Source organism: Podarcis liolepis (assembly GCF_965112155.1).
Source record: "Podarcis liolepis genome assembly, chromosome: 7".
Classification (NCBI taxonomy): domain Eukaryota; kingdom Metazoa; phylum Chordata; class Lepidosauria; order Squamata; family Lacertidae; genus Podarcis; species Podarcis liolepis.
In genome coordinates this window covers 86,868,640-86,889,069 of record NC_139561.1, presented here as the reverse complement: position 1 = coordinate 86,889,069, position 20,430 = coordinate 86,868,640, and the positions used below count along the sequence as shown (strand labels likewise).

General features: G+C 43.1%; 1 protein-coding gene across 1 annotated transcript; it reads right to left on the bottom strand.

The window, feature by feature from the left end:
* Positions 1-11,189: 11,189 nt before the first annotated feature.
* LOC310711104 (forkhead box protein G1-like) lies at positions 11,190-12,937 on the bottom strand (the record flags this gene model as incomplete). The annotated part of the gene is made up of 1 exon (XM_083512576.1): positions 11,190-12,937. Exon 1 carries the CDS (start codon positions 12,216-12,218, stop codon positions 11,190-11,192), a length of 1,029 nt encoding a protein of 342 aa, XP_083368702.1. The 5' UTR covers positions 12,219-12,937.
* Positions 12,938-20,430: the final 7,493 nt, after the last annotated feature.

The following is a 20,430-nucleotide window of genomic DNA, read 5'->3' as shown; positions in this document are numbered from 1 at the left end:
CGGACACGAAGGTTGTTGAGCGTTTTGCAGCAAAGTTGTTGAGCTTGCTTTAGTTCTTCCCCAAATCTCTCTCTCTCAAAAAAGAAGTTTTTGAGCCACTTTTAAGGAAATTCGCCAAAATCTAGTCTTCCCACATGGATTGCCATACACCTGGATTTTCCCGGACACTGCTTCCGACTGCAGTATTCCGTCAATGTCCGGGAAATTCAAGACAGATGACAACCATTATTATCTTTTCTATTTATGTTCCACTTTCCCCTTTAAAAAAACCACCAAAAAAAACCCCTCAGGTTGGCATATGTAGCTTTTCCCGCTGCTTTATTTTATCTTCACAAGAACCCTGAGAGGTAGGTCAGGCCAAAAAGAGAGTGGCTGTGTTAAAATGATGTTGGACTGAAAAGAAGTGGTTTTGGTAATAAGGTTAATAAGAATAGGTAAATATAGATAGTTATACGGATGAAAATATATAGTTATAATAGGTTAAGTTATAGATCTAAGATAAATGAAAGAGGGTAAGGATTTGCTGAAAAGACTTGGAAAACGGGAATACAAAAGGGGAGGTGTGAGGAGGTCGATGAAACAAGGGAATGAAAGAGAGGATATTGAGATGGTATAGTGTGTGTGTTTTTTTGAACTGTTTCTGCTTTCGTTTGGTTTAATGTGTTAATGTTGTGTTGTGTATTGTTTATATATTGTACTGTATTGTTTTTTCTTTTTCTTTTTTCTTTTCTTTTTTCTTTTTTGTAAGGTTTAAAAGTAATAAATATTATTTTTTTAAAAAAAAGAGAGTGGCTGGTCCCAAGGGACCATCATTGGATAGGGATTTGAATGCGCCCAGCTCAGCACAACGCTGGCTTTTTCAATGTACAAGCAATCATTTTCCCACAAATTGGCTGTTAATGAAGGAGCAAGCAAGCTTTGTCCAAGCACGTAATGGCAAATATATATATGCTTATGTCGGTCAAAGCAGGTGCCAGCATAAAAAGGCTTTCACAGGCAGGAAAAAAGGTTACAGTATTCTCCACCAGTGAGTAAGGTAAAGGTAAAGGGACCCCTGACCATTAGGTCCAGTCGTGACCGACTCTGGGGTTGCGGTGCTCATCTCGCTTTATTGGCCGAGGGAGCCGGCGTACAGCTTCCAGGTCATGTGGCCAGCATGACTAAGCCACTTCTGGCGAACCAGAGCAGCACACGGAAACGCCGTTTACCTTCCCGCTGGAGTGGTACCTATTTATCTACTTGCACTTTGCCGTGCTTTCAAACTGCTAGGTTGGCAGGAGCAGGGACCGAGCAACGGGAGCTCACCCCGTCGCGGGGATTCGAACCGCTGACCTTCTGATTGGCAAGCCCAAGAGGCTCTGTGGTTTGACCCACAGCGTCACCAGTGAGTACCATCGCACAAAAAAGGGCTATATATATTTCAGATAACAGTATCTTGTGAATAAGGGCTGTGGTGTTTGTGTCCTGCTTGTGATGTATGCAGTGCTTTTTTTTCTAAAAAAAAAATGTTCAGGGGAGCCCAAGAAAGTAAAATCTCTCACTGCCTCCATTTCTTCTCCTTCTATTTGCCAGGAGGTGATGGGACCAGTGGCCATGATCTTAGTTTTTTTGATGTTGAGCTTCCGACCATATTTTGCACTCTCCTCTTTCACCCTCATTAAAAGGTTCTTTAATTCCTCCTCACTTTCTGCCATCAAGGTTTTATCATCTGCATATCTGAGGTTGTTGATATTTCTTCTGGCAATCGTACTTCTGGGTTGGGATTCATCCAGCCCAGCCTTTCGCATGATGAATTCTGCATATAAAATAATAATAATAATAATAATAATAATAATAATAATAATAATAATAACAATAATAATAATGTCCTCCCATCTGACTGGGATGCCCCAGCCACTCTGGGCGGCTTCCAACATATATAAAAACATAATAAAACATTGAACATTCAAAAACTTCCCTATTCAGATGTCTTCTAAATGTTGTATATTTAACTTATCTCTGTGGCTCGGAGGTTGCATAATTACCCTCCAACATTTATCTGATGAAAATAGGGACGTCCCAAGGGAAAGCGGGACATTCTGGGATCAAATCAGAAACCGGAATGGCCTCTGTAAATCTGGGGCTGTCCTGTCCCTGAAAAATAAGGAAACACTTGGAGGTTTTCTATTCTCCACACAAACTGGCAGCAGCTTTTCAGAGTTTCAACAGGGAGTCTCCCCCAACCCTACTTTCTTTGTTCAATTTTTTTTTATTGGTTTTCCAAAAATGTTAAACAGACAAACAAACATGCATCTTAGCTGTACTTGATCCAGTCTTAGTAACATTGTTAAGTGACTTCCTCAATCCCCCTGGCTGAATTTCAGTGTATATCATTGTAACAGTTTTCCAAAACCTATTTTCTCATAAAATTAACTTAATCACTTAACCTCTTACAGTGGTGCCTCGCAAGACGAAATTAATCCATTCCGCGAGTCTCTTCGTCCTGCGGTTTTTTCGTCTTGCGAAGCACGGCTATTAGCGGCTTAGCGGCTATTAATGGCTTAGCAGCTTTAAGAAAAAGGAAACAAACTCGCAAGAACTTGCAAGACGTTTTGTCTTGCGAAGCAAGCCCATAGGAAAATTCATCTTGCGGAACGACTCAAAAAACGGAAAACTCTTTCGTCTAGCAAGTTTTTCGTCTTGCGAGGCATTCGTCTTGCGGGGCACAACTGTACTTTGTTTTCATTTTGACTTTAAACATATTATTCTCTGAAATTACATAATTAAATTCTAAGCCTATCTGGAATTTGCAAGTTTTTCCAATTAAGCTATCTTAGCATATTTAACTAAATAGTCTTTAAATTTCTTCCATTCCTCTTGGTACTCCTCCTCCTTCTGGTCACGGACTCTTCTGGTCAGGTCAGCTAGCTCCGAAAAGTCCATCATCTTCATCTGCCATTCCTCCACTGTCAGGACTTCTTGTGATTTCCAATTCTTAGCTAACAAAATTCTAGATGCAGTTGTGGCATACAAAAACAATCTACCATCTTTTGGGGGCAATTCCAAACGTATTATCCCAGGAAGAAAGGCCTCTGGTTTCTTAATAAATGTATATTTCAACATTTTTTTCAATTCATTATAAACCCCCCAACCCTACGTGGAAATGCTGGGATCGAACCTGCAACCTCCTGCGTCCAAACCACTGAGCTGTAGCTCTTCCCCAGTGAAATCTGCTTAGACTTGTTTTGCAACTGCCTTGGCCTCCCTTTTTATGAATGGTTAGTCATTGCGCCCGAGGGGCACGGAAGTGACTGGTGCTTTGTGGATGAGTTGAGGATCATAAAAATCAGCAGGTGCCAGGCGGGCAAGCAGGCAGAAAGAGAGAGAGAGAGAATTTGTGTTTAATCCACAGAAGCTTCTGGTTACCATCAGCTGCGTCCCCATCTCGCATGTCTGCGTGTTCAGACAGCTCCCTCGAAGGGCAGGCGCCTGTTTTGCTTGTGTCCCTCTGGCGTGGTGCCGCAACAGGAATGGAGGGTGGGGGGCACTCCCTGCTTTGGTGGCAATCTAAGGAGGCCTGGGACTATGGTCTAGCTCAGGGGTCAGCAGACTTTTTCAGCGGGGGGTCGGTCCACTGTCCCTCAGACCTTGTGGGAGCCCAGATTATATTTTGAAGAAAAAAAACAGGAACGAATTCCTATGCCCCACAAATAAGCCAGAGATGCATTTTAAATAAAAGCACACATTCTGCTCATGTAAAAACATGCTGATTCCTGGACCGTACACGGGCCGGATTGAGAAGGCGATTGGGCTGGATCCGGCCCCCGGGCCTTAGTTTGCCTACCCATGATCTAGCTGGATAAAGAAATGGGGATTCATCGAAAATACATTATGTAAAATTATATCAATAATGGCTGTGGGTGACCTCAGTGGTTCTCTTTTTAAAAAATATTTTATTTGATTAAATATATATATAAACACACAACAAACATCAATTTAAAACCAAATACTGCTATTACAGGGGTACCTCAGGTTAAGAACTTAATTCGTTTGGAGGTCTGTTCTTAACCTGAAACTGTTCTTAACCTGAGGTACCACTTTAGCTAATGGGGTCTCCCGCTGCGCGATTTCTGTTCTCATCCTGAAGCAAAGTTCTCAACCCAAGGTACTATTTCTGGGTTAGTGGAGTCTGTAACCTGAAGTGTCTGTAACCTGAAGCATCTGTAACCCGAGGTACCACTGTACTCTGAATCTCCTGACTTCCCCCCATCCCTTCCCTGGGTCCTAGTAAAAATAATTACAACTGCATGTCAATATTTATCCAAATATTTTTCCTTCTAAATTGTCCATAGTTTCCGTTACTTTACAAGCGTGATTAAAATCCTGCCATTGTTTTAACCTGCTTGCAGTGGTCTTGTATATAAATTATAAACTTTCCCCATTCTTTTAAAAAAATTCTTGTCTTCTTGATTTCTGAGCTTCCTAGTTAGTTTTGCTATTTTGGCATAGTCTGTCATCTTGATTTTCCGTTCTCAGACCAGTGGTTCTCAAAGGGTGAGGCAGGAAAACATGGCAAGTATGGTGGGAATATTCAAGGGCAATCAAATAAATATGAAATAAGGATTTATATCTAGATGTTAGGATAGAGATGATCAGGACAACAGGAAGACACAATGAGAGATAAAGGAGGTGCTGTGAGATTGGTGGAAGTCAATGTCTTCTTCCTGTTGTTTATAATATAATATTAACTTGTAAGATATGGATTTGTTTGTTGTTATTGTTGTTGCTTTCTTTAGTTTTCGAATGTTGACTTTTGTGTGTTGTGTATTGTTATTTTTTGATATCTTTTGTGTTGTTGTTGTGTGGAAAATACTAATAAAAGTTATTTTAAAAAACCAAAACCAAAAAAATTAACATTTCGGTGTAGTATCTCTCTACCCCTATGATCTCTATCACTATCTGTATCCATGCAAGCAGAAATAGTATTCATGCCTCTCTCTTGAAGAACATTGGCTATTCTATAGTTCTCCACAAACAGGGATTTTCAACTCCGACAAATATGAAAGATTAGAAAAGAAAAAAGGCTTATTTGTGTGGATGAGATGAGAGTTTGTCTGAAAACAGACTTAATATATATGAGATTACCTGGCAGAAGCAATCTCACACCTCTCATATGTACTTAAGGTACATATGTAAGAGGCTCGTTTATAATTGTATTTTGGGAATGAGTCATGTTCTGACATCCCTGTGTTATTTTATACTTTCTGGGTGTCCCATGATCATATTATAAATTAGCTGTGTTCTAGGTTAAAATCAAAGCACTGCCAGTTGCTTCTTTTTGCTTTCCAATGTACCGGTATTTCTTATCAATCAAAAATTCAGTGTGGCAGAAGCAAATTTTTATTCTGAAATAAAGAGAAAAAAGCTTGAGAACCACTGTCTTAGACCATTTAATCATCCAAGCTTGGTATAGTAAATTTTGGTCAATCACTGCATTTGTGGGGGAATTCATTCGTAATATACTTCTAGTAATTTTTGTATGACATGAGCAGACTTGGTCTATTTATTTGTATCAATTTATTATTCCTATGGCCCTTGTTTATAAAACCCAAGTTATTCAAAACTATATATACTCCTAGTAGAAGGCAGCAAAAAGCCACTAGAGTTCAGTGCCGTATGGTAGAGCTTTATTTTATATACTGCTACACCGGACATACAATCTTACATGTCAGCAGCTGAAAGAGTTGGGATTCAACTTGTGTTCTTTATTTTATTTTGTTGTGCACATGTTGTTTTTCTCCTTTCTACATACATAGAAACACATTAAAACACATTAAAAAGCAACGACTTCTCAGGGTTTGTGTGAAGGTGACTGCATTTTATACTTTGAGGTTATAAAGTATTTTTTATTTCTGTTTTAATAAAATAATTTTTTTGTTTTAATAAACAGAATAAAAATTTTCTGTTTTAATAAAATATTTTTTATTTCTGTTTTATGCTGCCTTTACGTTTCAACTTGTTGGATATATAAAGCTCCTCTAAATGGTCACTATTTCTGAGGAGGGGATTCAAGCACACACCAAAAAATGTAGGCTTGTGCAATCAAAGTGGGTTAAAGCGCTTTGTTGCTCCAGTGTAACAAATCCACTTTTAAAAACCCCACGCAAACTTGTCGTGGTTAAGAGAGTGATGGGGATGCTCCCCTGGAAAGTGTGAGGTGAACAATTGATAAATGCGAAGATGTATAAACATACCACAAGCAAAGTGAGTTGAGTGCTCATTGCCCCACAAACAGATCAGAATCAATGCTCAATAAATTGTTCCTGTTGTTATTTTATTTCCTGCCTTCTTCCCAGACTACGACTCGAGGACAGCTTAAACAAATTCAAGCAAGACAGATAAAAGTCCAGAAAGCTACAAGAAACATATAAAAGATAATGGTTTAAACATCTCCAACTGTCTGACTTTTAGAAGACACCTGAAGGCAGCCCTGTATAGGAAAGTTTTTAATGTTTGATGTTTTATTATGTTTTTGTATCTGTTGGAAGCCGCCCAGAGTGGCTGGGGTAACCTAATCAGATAGGAAGGGCATAACAACAACAACAGCAACAACATATAGACATAAACCTATTAAAGACCAGATATACCGTATTTTTCGCCCCATAGGACGCACTTTTTCCCCTCCAAAAATGAAGGGGAAATGTGTGTGCGTCCAATGGGGCGAATGCAGGCTTTCGCTGAAGCCTGGAGAGTGAGAGGCATTGGTGCGCACCGACCCCTCCCGCTCTCCAGGCTTCGTGCAGTTCTCCGCAAGCCATGCAAGCCCAGCGGGAGTTCCCGCGGGCTCACAAGGCTTGCGGGCAGCAGCCTGCAGCTCCCGCGAGTGTCCGCAAGCCTTGCACGCCTGACAGGAGGTACCGCCCGGTGTGCAAGGCTTAGGGTGGCAGCCTGTCGCCCGAAGCACGGGGAGCCCTCCGGAGGGCTACCCGTGCTTCAGGCGAGTGTCTGCAAGCCTTGCGCGCCCGGCAGGAGGTCCCGCCAAGCGCGCGAGGCTTGGGGCGGCAGCCTGTCGCCCGAAGCACAGGGAGCCCTCCGGTGGGTGCCCCGTGCTTCGGGCAGGTGAGCGCAAGGCTTGGGGCGGCAGCCAGGGCGGGGGGGGGGGAAATATTTTTTTAAAATTCATTTTCCCCCCAAAAAACGAGGTGCGTCCTATGGGCCGGTGTGCCCTATAGGATGAAAAATACGGTAATCTAACCTCTCTGTAAACCTTGTGCAAGCAAATCAAGATTAATGCTCAATAAACAAGTTCCTTCCAGTAGCACCTTAGAGACCAACTAAGTTTGTTATTGGTCTCTAAGGTGCTACTGGAAGGAACTTTTTTTATTTTGTTTCGACTACGGGAGACCAACGCAGCTACCTACCTGTAACTAGAAATATGGAAGGCTCAATAAACAGGTCATCTGTTATTCAAATAGAGCCATTTGTGTATGTATTAATGAACTGCGCAGTTTCGTGAGGCCGGTCAGTCTGAAGAACGTAAGAAGACCCTGCTGATTCAGGCCAGGGGCCCATCTGGCCAAGCGTCCTGTTTTCACAGTGGCCAACCAGATACCCATGGAAAACTCGCAAACAGGATCCGAGCGTGAAAGCCCTCTCCTGTCTGCCGCAGTTTCCAGCAACTGACATTCAGAAGCATCACTGCCTCCAAATGTGAAGGCAAAATATAGCCGTCGTGGCTAGTAGCCATCCGTAGCCCTATGCTCCACGAATCTGTCTAATACTCTATTTAAAGCCACCCATCCCTGTCTCCTGTGGCAGGGAGTTCCATGGGCTGTGTGAAGAAGGGCTTCATTTTATCTGTCCCTAATCTTCCAGCAATCAGCTTCATTGGAATCTCCTGAGCTCTAGTTTTATGAAAGAGGGAGAAAAACTTTTCTCTGTCCACTTTTAATACTAATAATACTAATAATACTAATACTAATACTAATACTAGGGAAGCTTTTCATGTTTGATGTATCATAGTATTTTAATATTCTTTTGGAAGCCGCCCAGAGTGGCTGGGGAAACCCAGCCAGATGGGCGGGGTATAAATAATAAATTATTATTATTATTATTACTACTACTACTAATACTAATAATAATAATAATTTTTAAAATACACAGTATTCCAAATGTGGTTGCAGCACAGATTTGTATAATGGCGCGATTACATTGGCAGTTTATTAAATCTTGATCATTAAAATACAACCTAAAATTGTCATTTAAAACCTTCATCATTTTGGTAGCACAGCTTGTTCCCTAAGATTTAATATGTTTTTAACTGCCGCTACATCTGAATTGTCTCTGTTATACCCAATTGCAATTCAATGTATTCCTGTTGTGTTTTATGATTTTCCTGATATTGTAAGTGAGCCGGAACTGGTCTGTGACCGTAGTAATGAAATTAATTAATTCATTCGCATTGGCAGTTTGATTTTGCGTTCCTTTCCTAATGATCCCTGCACCTTGATTCCTTGATCCTTGTACTGGCCAAAATGAAACGACACAAAAGTTCACAATCAAACACGGCCGTTGGGTTTGGGAAACAAATGGATCAGTACGTATCTTTATTGTGGGCTTGTTTCACGCAGGTAAAACTCACTTGTGGTTCGCGATATCGGACGCTCTAAGGTGCATTCCACGGAGCTTCTCTCTCCCATGCAAACACAATTAATTTCAACAAACTTACAGGTCTACTGATCACACAGTTGCTGTGCATATCGCATGTTTATCGGCTTTATGGACATAAGACATGCTTGATGGATTTCATCCTCTCTCTCCCTCCCATCCCAATTCAAACTAGCGTACAATTTGGAAATAATGTAGCTAAGCAAGCAAAGCACCCTAAAAATTAGCCTCAGCCTGCACATTTGAGCTTTTCCATTAAAAATAGCCATGAAGAAGATTTATTGTGTCTGAAAACATTAATTGTATTCTCTTTTGAGCATATCATCTGTCGCTTCTCAGCCAAATCTTAAACAGACATGCACATGAAAGAAAAAAATCAGAATAGGTGAATGATATAAATTTCTCTTGGCTCCCTCAGGGTGTGGATGTTTCCAAGCTAAAGTTCTTGCCGCGCATTAAGAGTTTGTGTTTTCTCTGAATGAAGAGTCGTAAGACACACAAACACACATGAATAAAGGATAATTAAACACACACACACACACACACACTGTAGGAACTAATTAATAATAGTACTATTACAATCACTGCAAAAACTTTGGAATAAATACATTATAGAAATTGATTGTCTCTAAATTCACTTCCAAACCCACAGAGCCTAAAACCACAACCCTTAAATCAATGGGACTTGATTGTTTCGATCCCTTGTGTAAATGTGTTCAGGGCTGGGGTATCAATGATCAAGCGGCAATTAAAAGCACAATCAATTACTTAGAATTAAGTCCAGCAGAAATCGGGGGATACTGGAGCCCGATTCACAAAGCAATTTAATCCAGAATTTGCACATTCTGACACACTCTTTTGTGCAGATGCTACTGAGCGCATTTATAGTAGGATTTTCCGTCAAACGCTTAGAACTGCAACCTTACTGCATTTTCTCCAGTACCTCAAATTCTAAGGATTGGATGTGCTGCTCAGACAGAGCAAGCAAGCAAGCCTCAAGCAATTACCTTCCATCTCTGTCAAAACGGCAGATTTTTAGTCTCTCCCAATTAAGCCGATTGGCAGCTTACGCACAAATGAAATGCTTCACATAATTAACTTTCGCAGTTCGTTGACGCAAGCTGTGGTGATGGCCAGACAGTGAATTTGCTAGTTTTTGGGGTTTTTTCAAAGTTACATTTCCAAAGAAGACAAGTCTATGAAGGTCCACCAGCCATTGATAATTATACATTACATGTCCATGTTTAAAAGCAGTGCGCCACAGATTCCAAGATGCTATAGGGACAAATCCACAGAGGGTGCAGATACCCTTGTGAGTTTTCTTTCAGCGTCTGAGGCTAGCCCAATTCATAAAGGCATTATTGCACTGGTAATCTCCCAAGTCCAGAAACATGGGGCACTTTGCCCTGTGATGATTCCAGTGAGTTGCGTGAACCACTGCAAGTTGTGTATTCTACCTGCCGGCTCCCTGCACTGCCTGCAGAGGTGCTCAGGTGGAGGAGGCGGCGACATACCTGCCTTGCCCTGGAATTCTTCTTTCTTCCAGACCATGCGCTACAGCTGCAGATGAGAAGGCTTGACACTAAGCGCAACCAAACTCTATCTTCCATTCCCACCCTCTGCTATTAGCTTACTGCACTGATGAAATTTATAGTCAAAGCTCCTTGGTGGGGATAGGGTTCTGGTGGGTCCACACACCCACACCCCTCAGAAAATGCCATGCATGTTGACGCTGCTTATGAATTATCAATAAAAAAGCAACCCCCAAATCTGCCACACAAAGATGTCCGAGACCCACGGGCTCTTCAGCCTTAAATATATTTAGCACAACAGAAGTCTTGCTGATTGCAATGGCTCCTAAACCAATGTGCCCTGTAGGATCACACAGTTCAAAGGTCGTAATCGCAGGAGAGAGGCTTAATGGCTGAATCATAGCAGCCCAGCTAAGTTAGAACTTTGCTGGGTGAAGGATAAGGCATGCCTTATTTCATGCTCTGCAAAGAAGCAGGCAGCTACCGCTGTTCATTTGTGCCTGTTCAAAAGTCCGTTCTATTATTCAGTACGTTGATCAAAGGCATTGGGAGGGTAGAAGTGGAGTCAAGGCAAGGGGAAATGTGCAGAATTTATGGGCATCAAAACCGACTGGCACCCGCTGGGGCAATTCTGTCTCGCTTGGCGTTCAGAGTGCCAGTCTTGAGGCCAAATATCGGCAGCAAAGCCGAGCTCGGATCTACACGGGAAGCTTGCTGACTTGCCTTAGCCCTCAAAGATTTTCTCATAGTTCAGGTTAGCGAGAGGCATTCGAAGAAATTAGTTCACGTTGGTAAACGTTGATAGAGGTCCTCGCTTTCACCAGTGAAGGGTCAGAAGGAAACACATGGGGTGAAAAGTCAACATTTCTCCGGAGTTTTTCACGGACCACGGGTGGAAAACCAATGCAGCACGCAGCACAACAGGAGGCTGACTGGGTTCAAATATTAGCAGGCAGGAATTAAACAAAATAATGTTTCTTTCAGGGAAGAAGAGGCTTGTAGGGCATACAGTCAAGGCAGGCTTGGATGAAAAAGAACGCCCTGATTCTGAAAAGCAAAGTAGCTTGGAAGCTCAGGAGAAAGCCGTCCGGGGAAAGCTGGAGGAACTCTTCCGAGGAGATCTCTGGTGGCTTTGGATGGGACGACAGCCTGAGGGCTCATTGGCAGGGTGTGATGTCTCTGAGAGAAGATGTAATTTGCCTGTCCGGCCAGGAAGTTGACAGAGCAGGAGTCCAGGCAGTCGGGTGAGGAGAGGCTGCAAGGGATAGCTGAGGCCAACATCGCTGTGGCAATCTGCTGGTGGTTGCTGTAGGAGCCATCTACTTCCACCTGTCTGTGCCCCACTGGAGGAGAAATAGCCTGGTGGGAGAAAATGGAAGAGAAGGTGCCAGGGGGATGGCTCAGGTAGGCTGAGGAGGCACTGTAAAGAGGAGGCAGAGGCCAGTAGAGAGATCCGGCCAGGGTCACTCCGGCCGAAGCCAGCCGAGCTCCTCTCCTGAAGGCCAGCTTGGTCCGGGAAGTTGACGGCCTCCTGCGCAGCTTTCCGGTGGCGCCTCCGATGAAGACGTCCTCGCTGGAAGGGTCCAGCATCCAGTAGTTGCCCTTGCCAGGGTCGTCGTAGTGCCGGGGCACCTTGACGAAGCATTTGTTGAGGCTGAGGTTGTGGCGGATGGAGTTCTGCCAGCCTTGCTTGTTCTCCTTGTAGTACGGGAAGCTGCCCATGATGAACTCATAGATGCCGTTGAGAGTAAGGCGCTTTTCCGGGCTCTGACGGATGGCCATCATGATCAGGGCGTTGTAGCTGAAAGGTGGCTTCTCGTGTTTTCCTCTCCTTTCGCCAGAAAGATCTTCTTTTCTCAACCTCTGCCGTTCCTCACCGGCGGCTGCTGCTGCTGCTGCTACGACGACGTTCTCGTCTTCCCTCAACAACGGTGATGACAGTGGTCCCTTGGGAGCGCCGCTTGAGGCCACATCTTGGAGTAGGTTAGTGATGCTGAATGGAGATTTCAGGACCCAGCTGTTTGTGTTTAACCCTTCCATCGCTCATCAGAGAAGGTGGACGTTGCTGGGGCCTTCCCAGGTCCGGCCAACAGCCCCAGTCAACCTGGCCAGCAAACCAACTGGATGTTTTGCTTAACGCCGGAGGCAAAGGAGCCACTCCCATCTCATCCACTGCCATCGACACCACCAAATTCCCTCTCTTTTTGAGCCAGTCAAAGTGGCCCAGCCTCTTGCTCTCTAGCCAATCCCACCTTTGTGACGCTGCTGACCAAACCCTCTCCAAATCCTCATTCATTTGCGGGCGGCAGCGGAAACAAGATTGCAGTTCTCTGGCTTTGATTACCAAGGCGGCCACTGACACACACTCTGCTGAAATGTGCACTTTGTTAAGTTCATCGGGAAGAAAAGTACTGATTTGGTCCAGAGGCCAAGCGGAAATTAGTGTTTAATAGTCCATCACTGAAATCTCAAAATCATACTGCTGTCAACTGCCATCTCTAACACACTGTTGATTTAGCCGTGATGATGACATTTCCTTTCTCGACTCCCAAAGAAGTGCAAATATACTATCCTGCCCAGATTAACATAAATATGATGACGGTATACACTGCTCCCCCATCTTTCCTTCAAGGAATCCAGAAGTGTACACACAGACACACAGACACAATGAGATTTGCTGCCTATGGAATGCACTGCCACAGGACTATGGGTTTCAACGCCACAAGATGTTGTAATGGCCTCCAACCCTGGAAGGTTTTAAAAGGGGGTTAGACAAATTCACAGCTGAAAAGGCTGGCGTGATGGGTGCTCCCTACCTCTCGTATCAGAGACAACATGTCTCTGGGTGCCAGATGCTGGGAATCGCAGCTGGGGATAATGTTGTTGTCAGGTGTGCAGGCAGGAGCCAGGCCCTGTGAGCAATAGGACTTTGCAGGACTGGGGCCTTCCTAAGTTTGTTCTGGAGAGCCAAGGCGTGGCCTCACAGGTGAGGCTGATCGGTAACTCACTGCACCTGGTGGCAAGAGCCGGGAAGGGATATAAGGTCAGCAGTTCCCTTCGGCTCTTTGCCACAGCAACAAGCTTCCTCCCTTGTTGTGTTTGGGTTCTTGCTTCCTGATCCTTGGCTTCTTGACTCCTTGCTTCTTGACCCTCGGACCCCTGACCCCTGACTTCACGACTCCTTGCTTCTTGATCCTTGGACCCTTGTCTTTGTGACTCCTTGCTTCTTGACCCTCGGACCCCTGACTTCGCGACTCCTTGCTTCTTGATCCTTGGACCCTTGACTCTGTGACTCCTTGCTTCTTGATCCTTGGACCCTTGACTTCGCGACTCCTTGCTTCTTGACCCTCGGACCCCTGACTTCGCGACTCCTTGCTTCTTGATCCTTGGACCCTTGACTCTGTGACTCCTTGCTTCTTGATCCTTGGACCCTTGACTTCGCGACTCCTTGCTTCTTGACCCTCGGACCCTTGACTTCGTGACTCCTTGCTTCTTGACCCTCGGACCCTTGACTTCGTGACTCCTTGCTTCTTGACCCTCGGACCCTTGACTTCGTGACTCCTTGCTTCTTGACCCTCGGACCCCTGACTTCGTGACTCCTTGCTTCTTGACCCTCGGACCCCTGACTTCGTGACTCCTTGCTTCTTGACCCTCGGACCCCTGTTTTCGTGTCTCCTTGCTTCTTGACCCTCAGACCCCTGTTTTCGTGTCTCATTGCTTCTTGACCCTCGGACCCTTGACTTTGTGACTCCTTGCTTCTTGACCCTCGGACCCCTGACTTCATGACTCCTTGCTTCTTGACCCTCGGACCCCTGACTTCTTGACTCCTTGCTTCTTGACCCTCGGACCCCTGACTTCATGACTCCTTGCTTCTTGACCCTCGGACCCCTGACTTCATGACTCCTTGCTTCTTGACCCTCGGACCCCTGACTTCGTGACTCCTTGCTTCTTGACCCTCGGACCCCTGACTTCGCGACTCCTTGCTTCTTGTTCCTTGGACCCCTGACTTCTTGACTCCTTGCTTCTTGACCCTCGGACCCTTGACTTCGTGACTCCTTGCTTCTTGACCCTCGGACCCTTGACTTTGTGACTCCTTGCTTCTTGACCCTCGGACCCTTGACTTTGTGACTCCTTGTTTCTTGACCCTCGGACCCCTGACTTCGTGACTCCTTGCTTCTTGACCCTCGGACCCCTGACTTCGTGACTCCTTGCTTCTTGACCCTCGGACCCCTGACTTCGTGACTCCTTGCTTCTTGACCCTCGGACCCCTGACTTCGTGACTCCTTGCTTCTTGACCCTCGGACCCCTGTTTTCGTGTCTCCTTGCTTCTTGACCCTCAGACCTCTGTTTTCGTGTCTCATTGCTTCTTGACCCTCGGACCCTTGACTTTGTGACTCCTTGCTTCTTGACCCTCGGACCCCTGACTTCATGACTCCTTGCTTCTTGACCCTCGGACCCCTGACTTCTTGACTCCTTGCTTCTTGACCCTCGGACCCCTGCCTTCCTGACTCCTTGCTTGACCCTCAGGCCCCTGACTTCGTGTCTCCTTGCTTCCTGACCCTCGGACTCTTGGCTTCCTGGCTTCTGGACCCCTGTTCCCGCTCCCACCCCGCCATCTTGCCCCCAGTCCTGACGTCCCCTGCTGGGACTTCGATCGCCCGTGAACCAGACCGTGACAGTTGTTTTGCTCAGGACCTTCTTGCAAGCTTCCCATCAGGGTAGCTATTTGGCCACGGTGAGAACAGGACGCTGGTCCAGACGGGCCTTTGCCCTGATCTTCTATCTCTCCACAAAGTCATGGAGCTCACTGGGTGGCTTAGACCAGTCACTTTCTCTCAGCCTGACCTACCACACAGGGTTGTTGTGATAATAAAATGGAGGGGAGGAAGAGAATGGGCTGCCTTCAACTAAGTTATACTCAGAGTAGACTCACTGAAGTGTCCATTAATTTAAACAGAACTGCTCGGACTAATGTGGAGTACAACACTTGATTCACGGGTGGGCAAACTAAGGCCCGGGGGCCGGATCCAGCCCAATCGCCCTTCTAAATCCGGCCTGCAGACAATCCGGGAATCGGTGTGTTTTTACATGAGTAGAATGTGTGCTTTTATTTAAAATGCATCTCTGGGTTATTTGTGGGGCATAGGAATTAGTTCATCCCCCCCCCCGAAAAAAATATAGTCTGGCCCCCCACAAGGTCTGAGGGACAGCGGACTGGCCCCCTGCTGAAAAAGTTTGCTGACCCCTGACTTGATTCTATGAAATATCCATGATACTGTCATCTTTCCCAGACTTAGTGTCTTATATTTTAAAGAGCAATAGAAGTAGCAACTGATTATTGTTTGGCGTACTTATTTGCTGCTGTTAATTGCTTATTGATTGATCAGACAGCGATGTGGCAAATTCCTGCCCCATTTTCTACGTTGACATAGCACAGTTCCTTTGCCTGAATCTTAAATGCATTGCTTGATATTAAAACCCAGGATACAGAACACTACTAGTGTTTTATAAGGTACTTTGGGGAGGGGGGTGAGGAGACAGAATAATAATTTTCCCATTGTTAAAAAATATCTACAAACAATACTGTGTCTGACAGTATTTGCTTTCCATCTCCCAGGGGACAGATTGAATCCATTTTGCAAAATAATCCCTCCCCGTCCTGGGCTTAAACCATAGTGAATAATTAATTGCCTGAAATTCGACGATTATGCTTTCTCAAGAAATATGAACCTGTATATTTTAAATTATGCCTTTTGAAATGCGATAATGTTGCGTATCCGTGTATTTATTTTCACACTTTTAGTCTGCCTTTTCTGCCACATGAATCATGCCACCCGCCGTTCCACGAAGTGGTTGGTAACTATGAAAATAGATAAAAGAATGTGTAGCTAAAACAGACCATCAAACAACATTGGAAGAACACATTTAGAGCTGCAGATGCAAATTATTTTAAAATTATTTGAAAATGTAATTGCCAATTATTCAGTAATGCAGGAATAATTGTACTCGCTCTTTATGGAGCATTTGTTACAGTTTGTTTGCGGGGTGGTTATACGACAACAAGCATTCATCCTGCAATAATCTCTGTTTGCTTTTGGGGGTTGCACGTCTTCTGTTATTAATTTGTTCATCCCACTTTTCAATGTGTTTCTTTCAGTTTCCAGACCACAAAAAGTGTCTCTGTTACAGAGAGTCAACAGAACATTTTCTCCACTTTAATTGCACAAGTCTAAATTCATGGAAAGCACTTTAATCCCTCCCAAAAATAGTGACACTCAGAGGTACCCACTGTCCTCTGTTTTCCCGGGTCGTGTGAGATTTTCCATATTACATCATAATTAAACAAACAAAACCAGGTCTCTGTGCAGCTGTTTTACACTGTTTTTAATGTTGTATTTTAATTTGTTGTAGTCCGCCCTTATGTTGAAGGTTGGGTAAATAACAACAACAAAAAACAACAGTAGTTATAAATTATTTTTCCAAAGTATTTTTTGAAACAATAGTTATGATTATTTCCCCAAAGCATTCTGATTTTATATGCACTTTAGAACTAGAGCATTTCTGTGAAAAACCAACTATTTAATTGCATTCAGAGTTTTTTGTTTTTTGTTTAAATGCTACTCAGTGGATTTTTAATGTGTTTTAAATATTTCCATCAAATATTTGGGATGAGAACATTTTCCTAAGGTGCTTTCTGATGGAGACTTAATTCTGTGAATGGGTCGTTGTGATATCACAAATGGACTGTTGGAAAGATTTATTTGTTGCAAAAGATTTATTTTAAAAAAAGGGTATATCCAGATATAATTTGGGGACCGATACTATGACAGGCTGATATCTTGATGACACCAATGTCGTATGGACACTAGAAAAAATTTCCCCTTTTAATATCTTAAAACAATGTATCATTTGTTAGAAAATGTGAATTACATGCAATCAAAATTCCACTGCACAGACAGTAAGCCATAATTCATTTCATTAAACCTTGTCCAATGAAAGAAACATCTATTTTATTTTATTTTATTTATTTTATTTAAATCTAGATTTTTTTAAAAAAAAATCTTGATAATTCACCCTGCTTACTCTAGTTCTTTCAAAATAAATTTTGAACTTTTAAAAATCTTGATAATTTCCCCCCAAATTAATGAGCAACCCTCATGTTTTCCCATTTTTTTGCCTGGTTTTTCTCCTGTTAACATTCCGATGGTTTTCCTTTAACAGCTTTAACAACATCCTCAATCTTTAATGTCTTGAAGAGTAATTTTTGCATCACTATGAACTCATAGTCACCATTCTTACTGCAACAAATTATTAATTTATTTCATAATATTTATACACCACTCATTTGTAAATAAAACAAACAAAAAACACAAAAACCCTCAGAGCGGTTTACAAAAAGATAAGACAATAAAATCAAGAACAGACACAAAAATAAGGTGGCTGGCAATTTATTACGGACCAAAACTCCTACAAATAACCAGGCAAAAGGTCTTCAACGAATTCTGCTCCGATTATTTTTTACAGATAAAATCATTCCCAGTATCTCTAAATACCTGGACACGATCAGCAGTTAAATAACTACCCTGTTCTGTTGGGCTAAAGGAGACTTCGGATCCTGTGTCCTCCGAACCGTGATCCTGCAAGCCGGACTGGTGAAACCCGTGGAAAAATGTGTTTTAAAAGCAGTTTACAGCATGGGAGTTTGTTCAACATAAACATGTTAGAGGTTTGGGCTTGAATCACATCACTCTTCAGCTCCTAGTCATGCCATGTCATCCACTGTCAATCAAAGTGAACCGAAAGGTAGGGTTTGGACGGAATCTAAGAGAACTGGAGGGGACAGGAGCACTATGGAGTTAACACCGAAACCTGCAAATAATTGCCTAAATAGCTCTTGTAAAATCATTATTAAAAGGTTTGATCAGGGAGTGAAACAGCAGGGATAACCAAATATCCAAATCCCGTAAAATTGTTTCCACATTGTTTTTAATAAAAGTTACCGTTTGAATATTTGCTTGAAACTTTTTTTTTCCTTTTTAAATGACAGTTATTCTTCGAAGGGGACAGAAGTATATAATTTAAATTAAATAACGGTTTGCAATTAGCTCTTTCCTGTGTTGAAAAAGAAGAGGAAGGGATGGTAAGTGCTAGAGTGGAGCTGTGTCTCTTGAAAGGGAAACAAATAATTTCATTTAAACGAACAAACAAACAAATTTCATCAAATTAATAAGGAAATAATAATACCTTTATTGTCATTGTACAACCTGTGTACAATGAAATTAAAAAGCAGATTGTTCTGAATAAAGAATAGGAATGAATTTTGCATAGCTGGCCACATATACTATGGATCTAGCTTTAATACAATATTTACAACACTTTAGATTGTGTTGCAGAGCACAGTTTGAATGGTCTCGAGAACAAACTTCTCAGCTTCTTGTGAGATTCACAAGACAGGTCTTTATTACAGTCTTTGTGATGCTAGTCAACTTGGGAACCTAAGAACAGAGAAATAAGAGATAAGAAACTCCCCCCCCCCCAAAGCAAGGGGTCTGTTCTGTTATTATCAACATTTTCACATCCCTAACAAGGACTTACAAAAAATTATCATTTCTATCTAGGGCAAGAAAAAAAGCTTGATGCTTTTGAAAGCAGCTTTGTTCCAGGACTTAATATGTTTCCTGTCCCCCTTCCCTAAAGATCTGTTTTTGTGTGTGTATCATTTTCTGTTGTCATGCGTATAATCAGGAGGTTATAACAGTCTCAGGCTTACACCAAAAGATCTGTCAACTTGTGTCCAAATAGGAAAAAAAATACCCTTAGGACAATTCCTGCTGACCAAACACTGGGCATTCTTTATGATTTGATTGCAAGGAAATGGTTGTTTAAATGAGCATTTACTCTGATTGGTTTGCGGGGAGGTTAGATGACATGGTGTCAAAGCAAGAGTTATCTCACAGTTTGCATTCCACCGTCAGTTTGCTTCACTGCAAAAAGCAAATCTGAGCGAAGCAGCTTTGTTGCACTAGACAACTACAATTGTGTGATCTGAATTTGCCGGCGTGTGATGGGATCTCAGCTGTATATAGCAATACTGTGGACATGCCCTTAAGACTGAACAAATCCTGCGTCCGGGCATTACTTCCAAATACCAGAACTGAACTGGAGTTTACAATCTTTCCACACAAAAACCAATTCCTGTATCTTCATTTCAACAGTATGGTTTTGCAGAGAAGGGAGTCGTTTTGTTGTTGCTGTTGTTAAAAAAGCCGGGGACCGGAAATTCTCGCCAATCGACTTCAGATCACTCTACCAAGTAGATCCCAGCCCACCCTGATAGGAAGCTCATCTATGTCTTGCTGTTTCGTGTGAATGGCAAAGCTTCCTTTACCTCCACTAATTTTCCATCGTCTTTATGACGCTCTGCTCCAAATCCCTCACACCTTCTCCTCCCACAATTCGGATTTTCCCATACCAGGGATGCTCCGAAAATGTGAGGGCATGAGAAAGTCCGGAGTGAGGGAAGTGTGGAAAGGCTGTGGGAAGACGGTTTCTTTGTTTTGTACTTGTTTTTCTTAATCCCCCCCCCCCCTTGTGTGATTTTATCTTGCATTTTTATATTTTGAACCACCGATGGAGGATGGTATACAAATAATAAATAATGTATATGTTATGTACTGAGTTGAATAGGATCCAAAATGAGCAGTCTGATTGGTCCTAGAACAATAGGATTCAGAATGCAGCAGTCTGATTGGTCCTAGAACAATAGGATCCAGAATGCAGCAGTCTGATTGGTCCACAGGAGCCACCCAATCCAGCTCCATGTGGAAGTGAATCCGCAACCTGATTGGCTTACAGGAGAATTCCGGAATTAGCCAATCACATGGGGCCCATTGTGTAAATAATGTATATAAAGCAGATACTTTGAGGGGACTTTCATTCATTCCTCCTCACCACTATGAGCTGAATAAAGAGCATGAAATCCACTCTCGACTCCGAGTATATTTCAGTATAATAAATAATAAAATTCGGAAGGGAATGCCACATGGCCAGCAGAGAAATAATGGAGGCACGGGAAGTTCCCTGTCCACAACAAACAACAGTGTGGATGAATGCCTAGACTACACAGAAGAGGACCCACAAACATGAATGTGCCTTATCTTCAACAACAACCCCGCACAAATTAGTGCGAGCGGCAGTGGGCGCCATTTTGATTTGTCACCACCTCAGGCCCCCATATGGCTTTCGCAGGCCT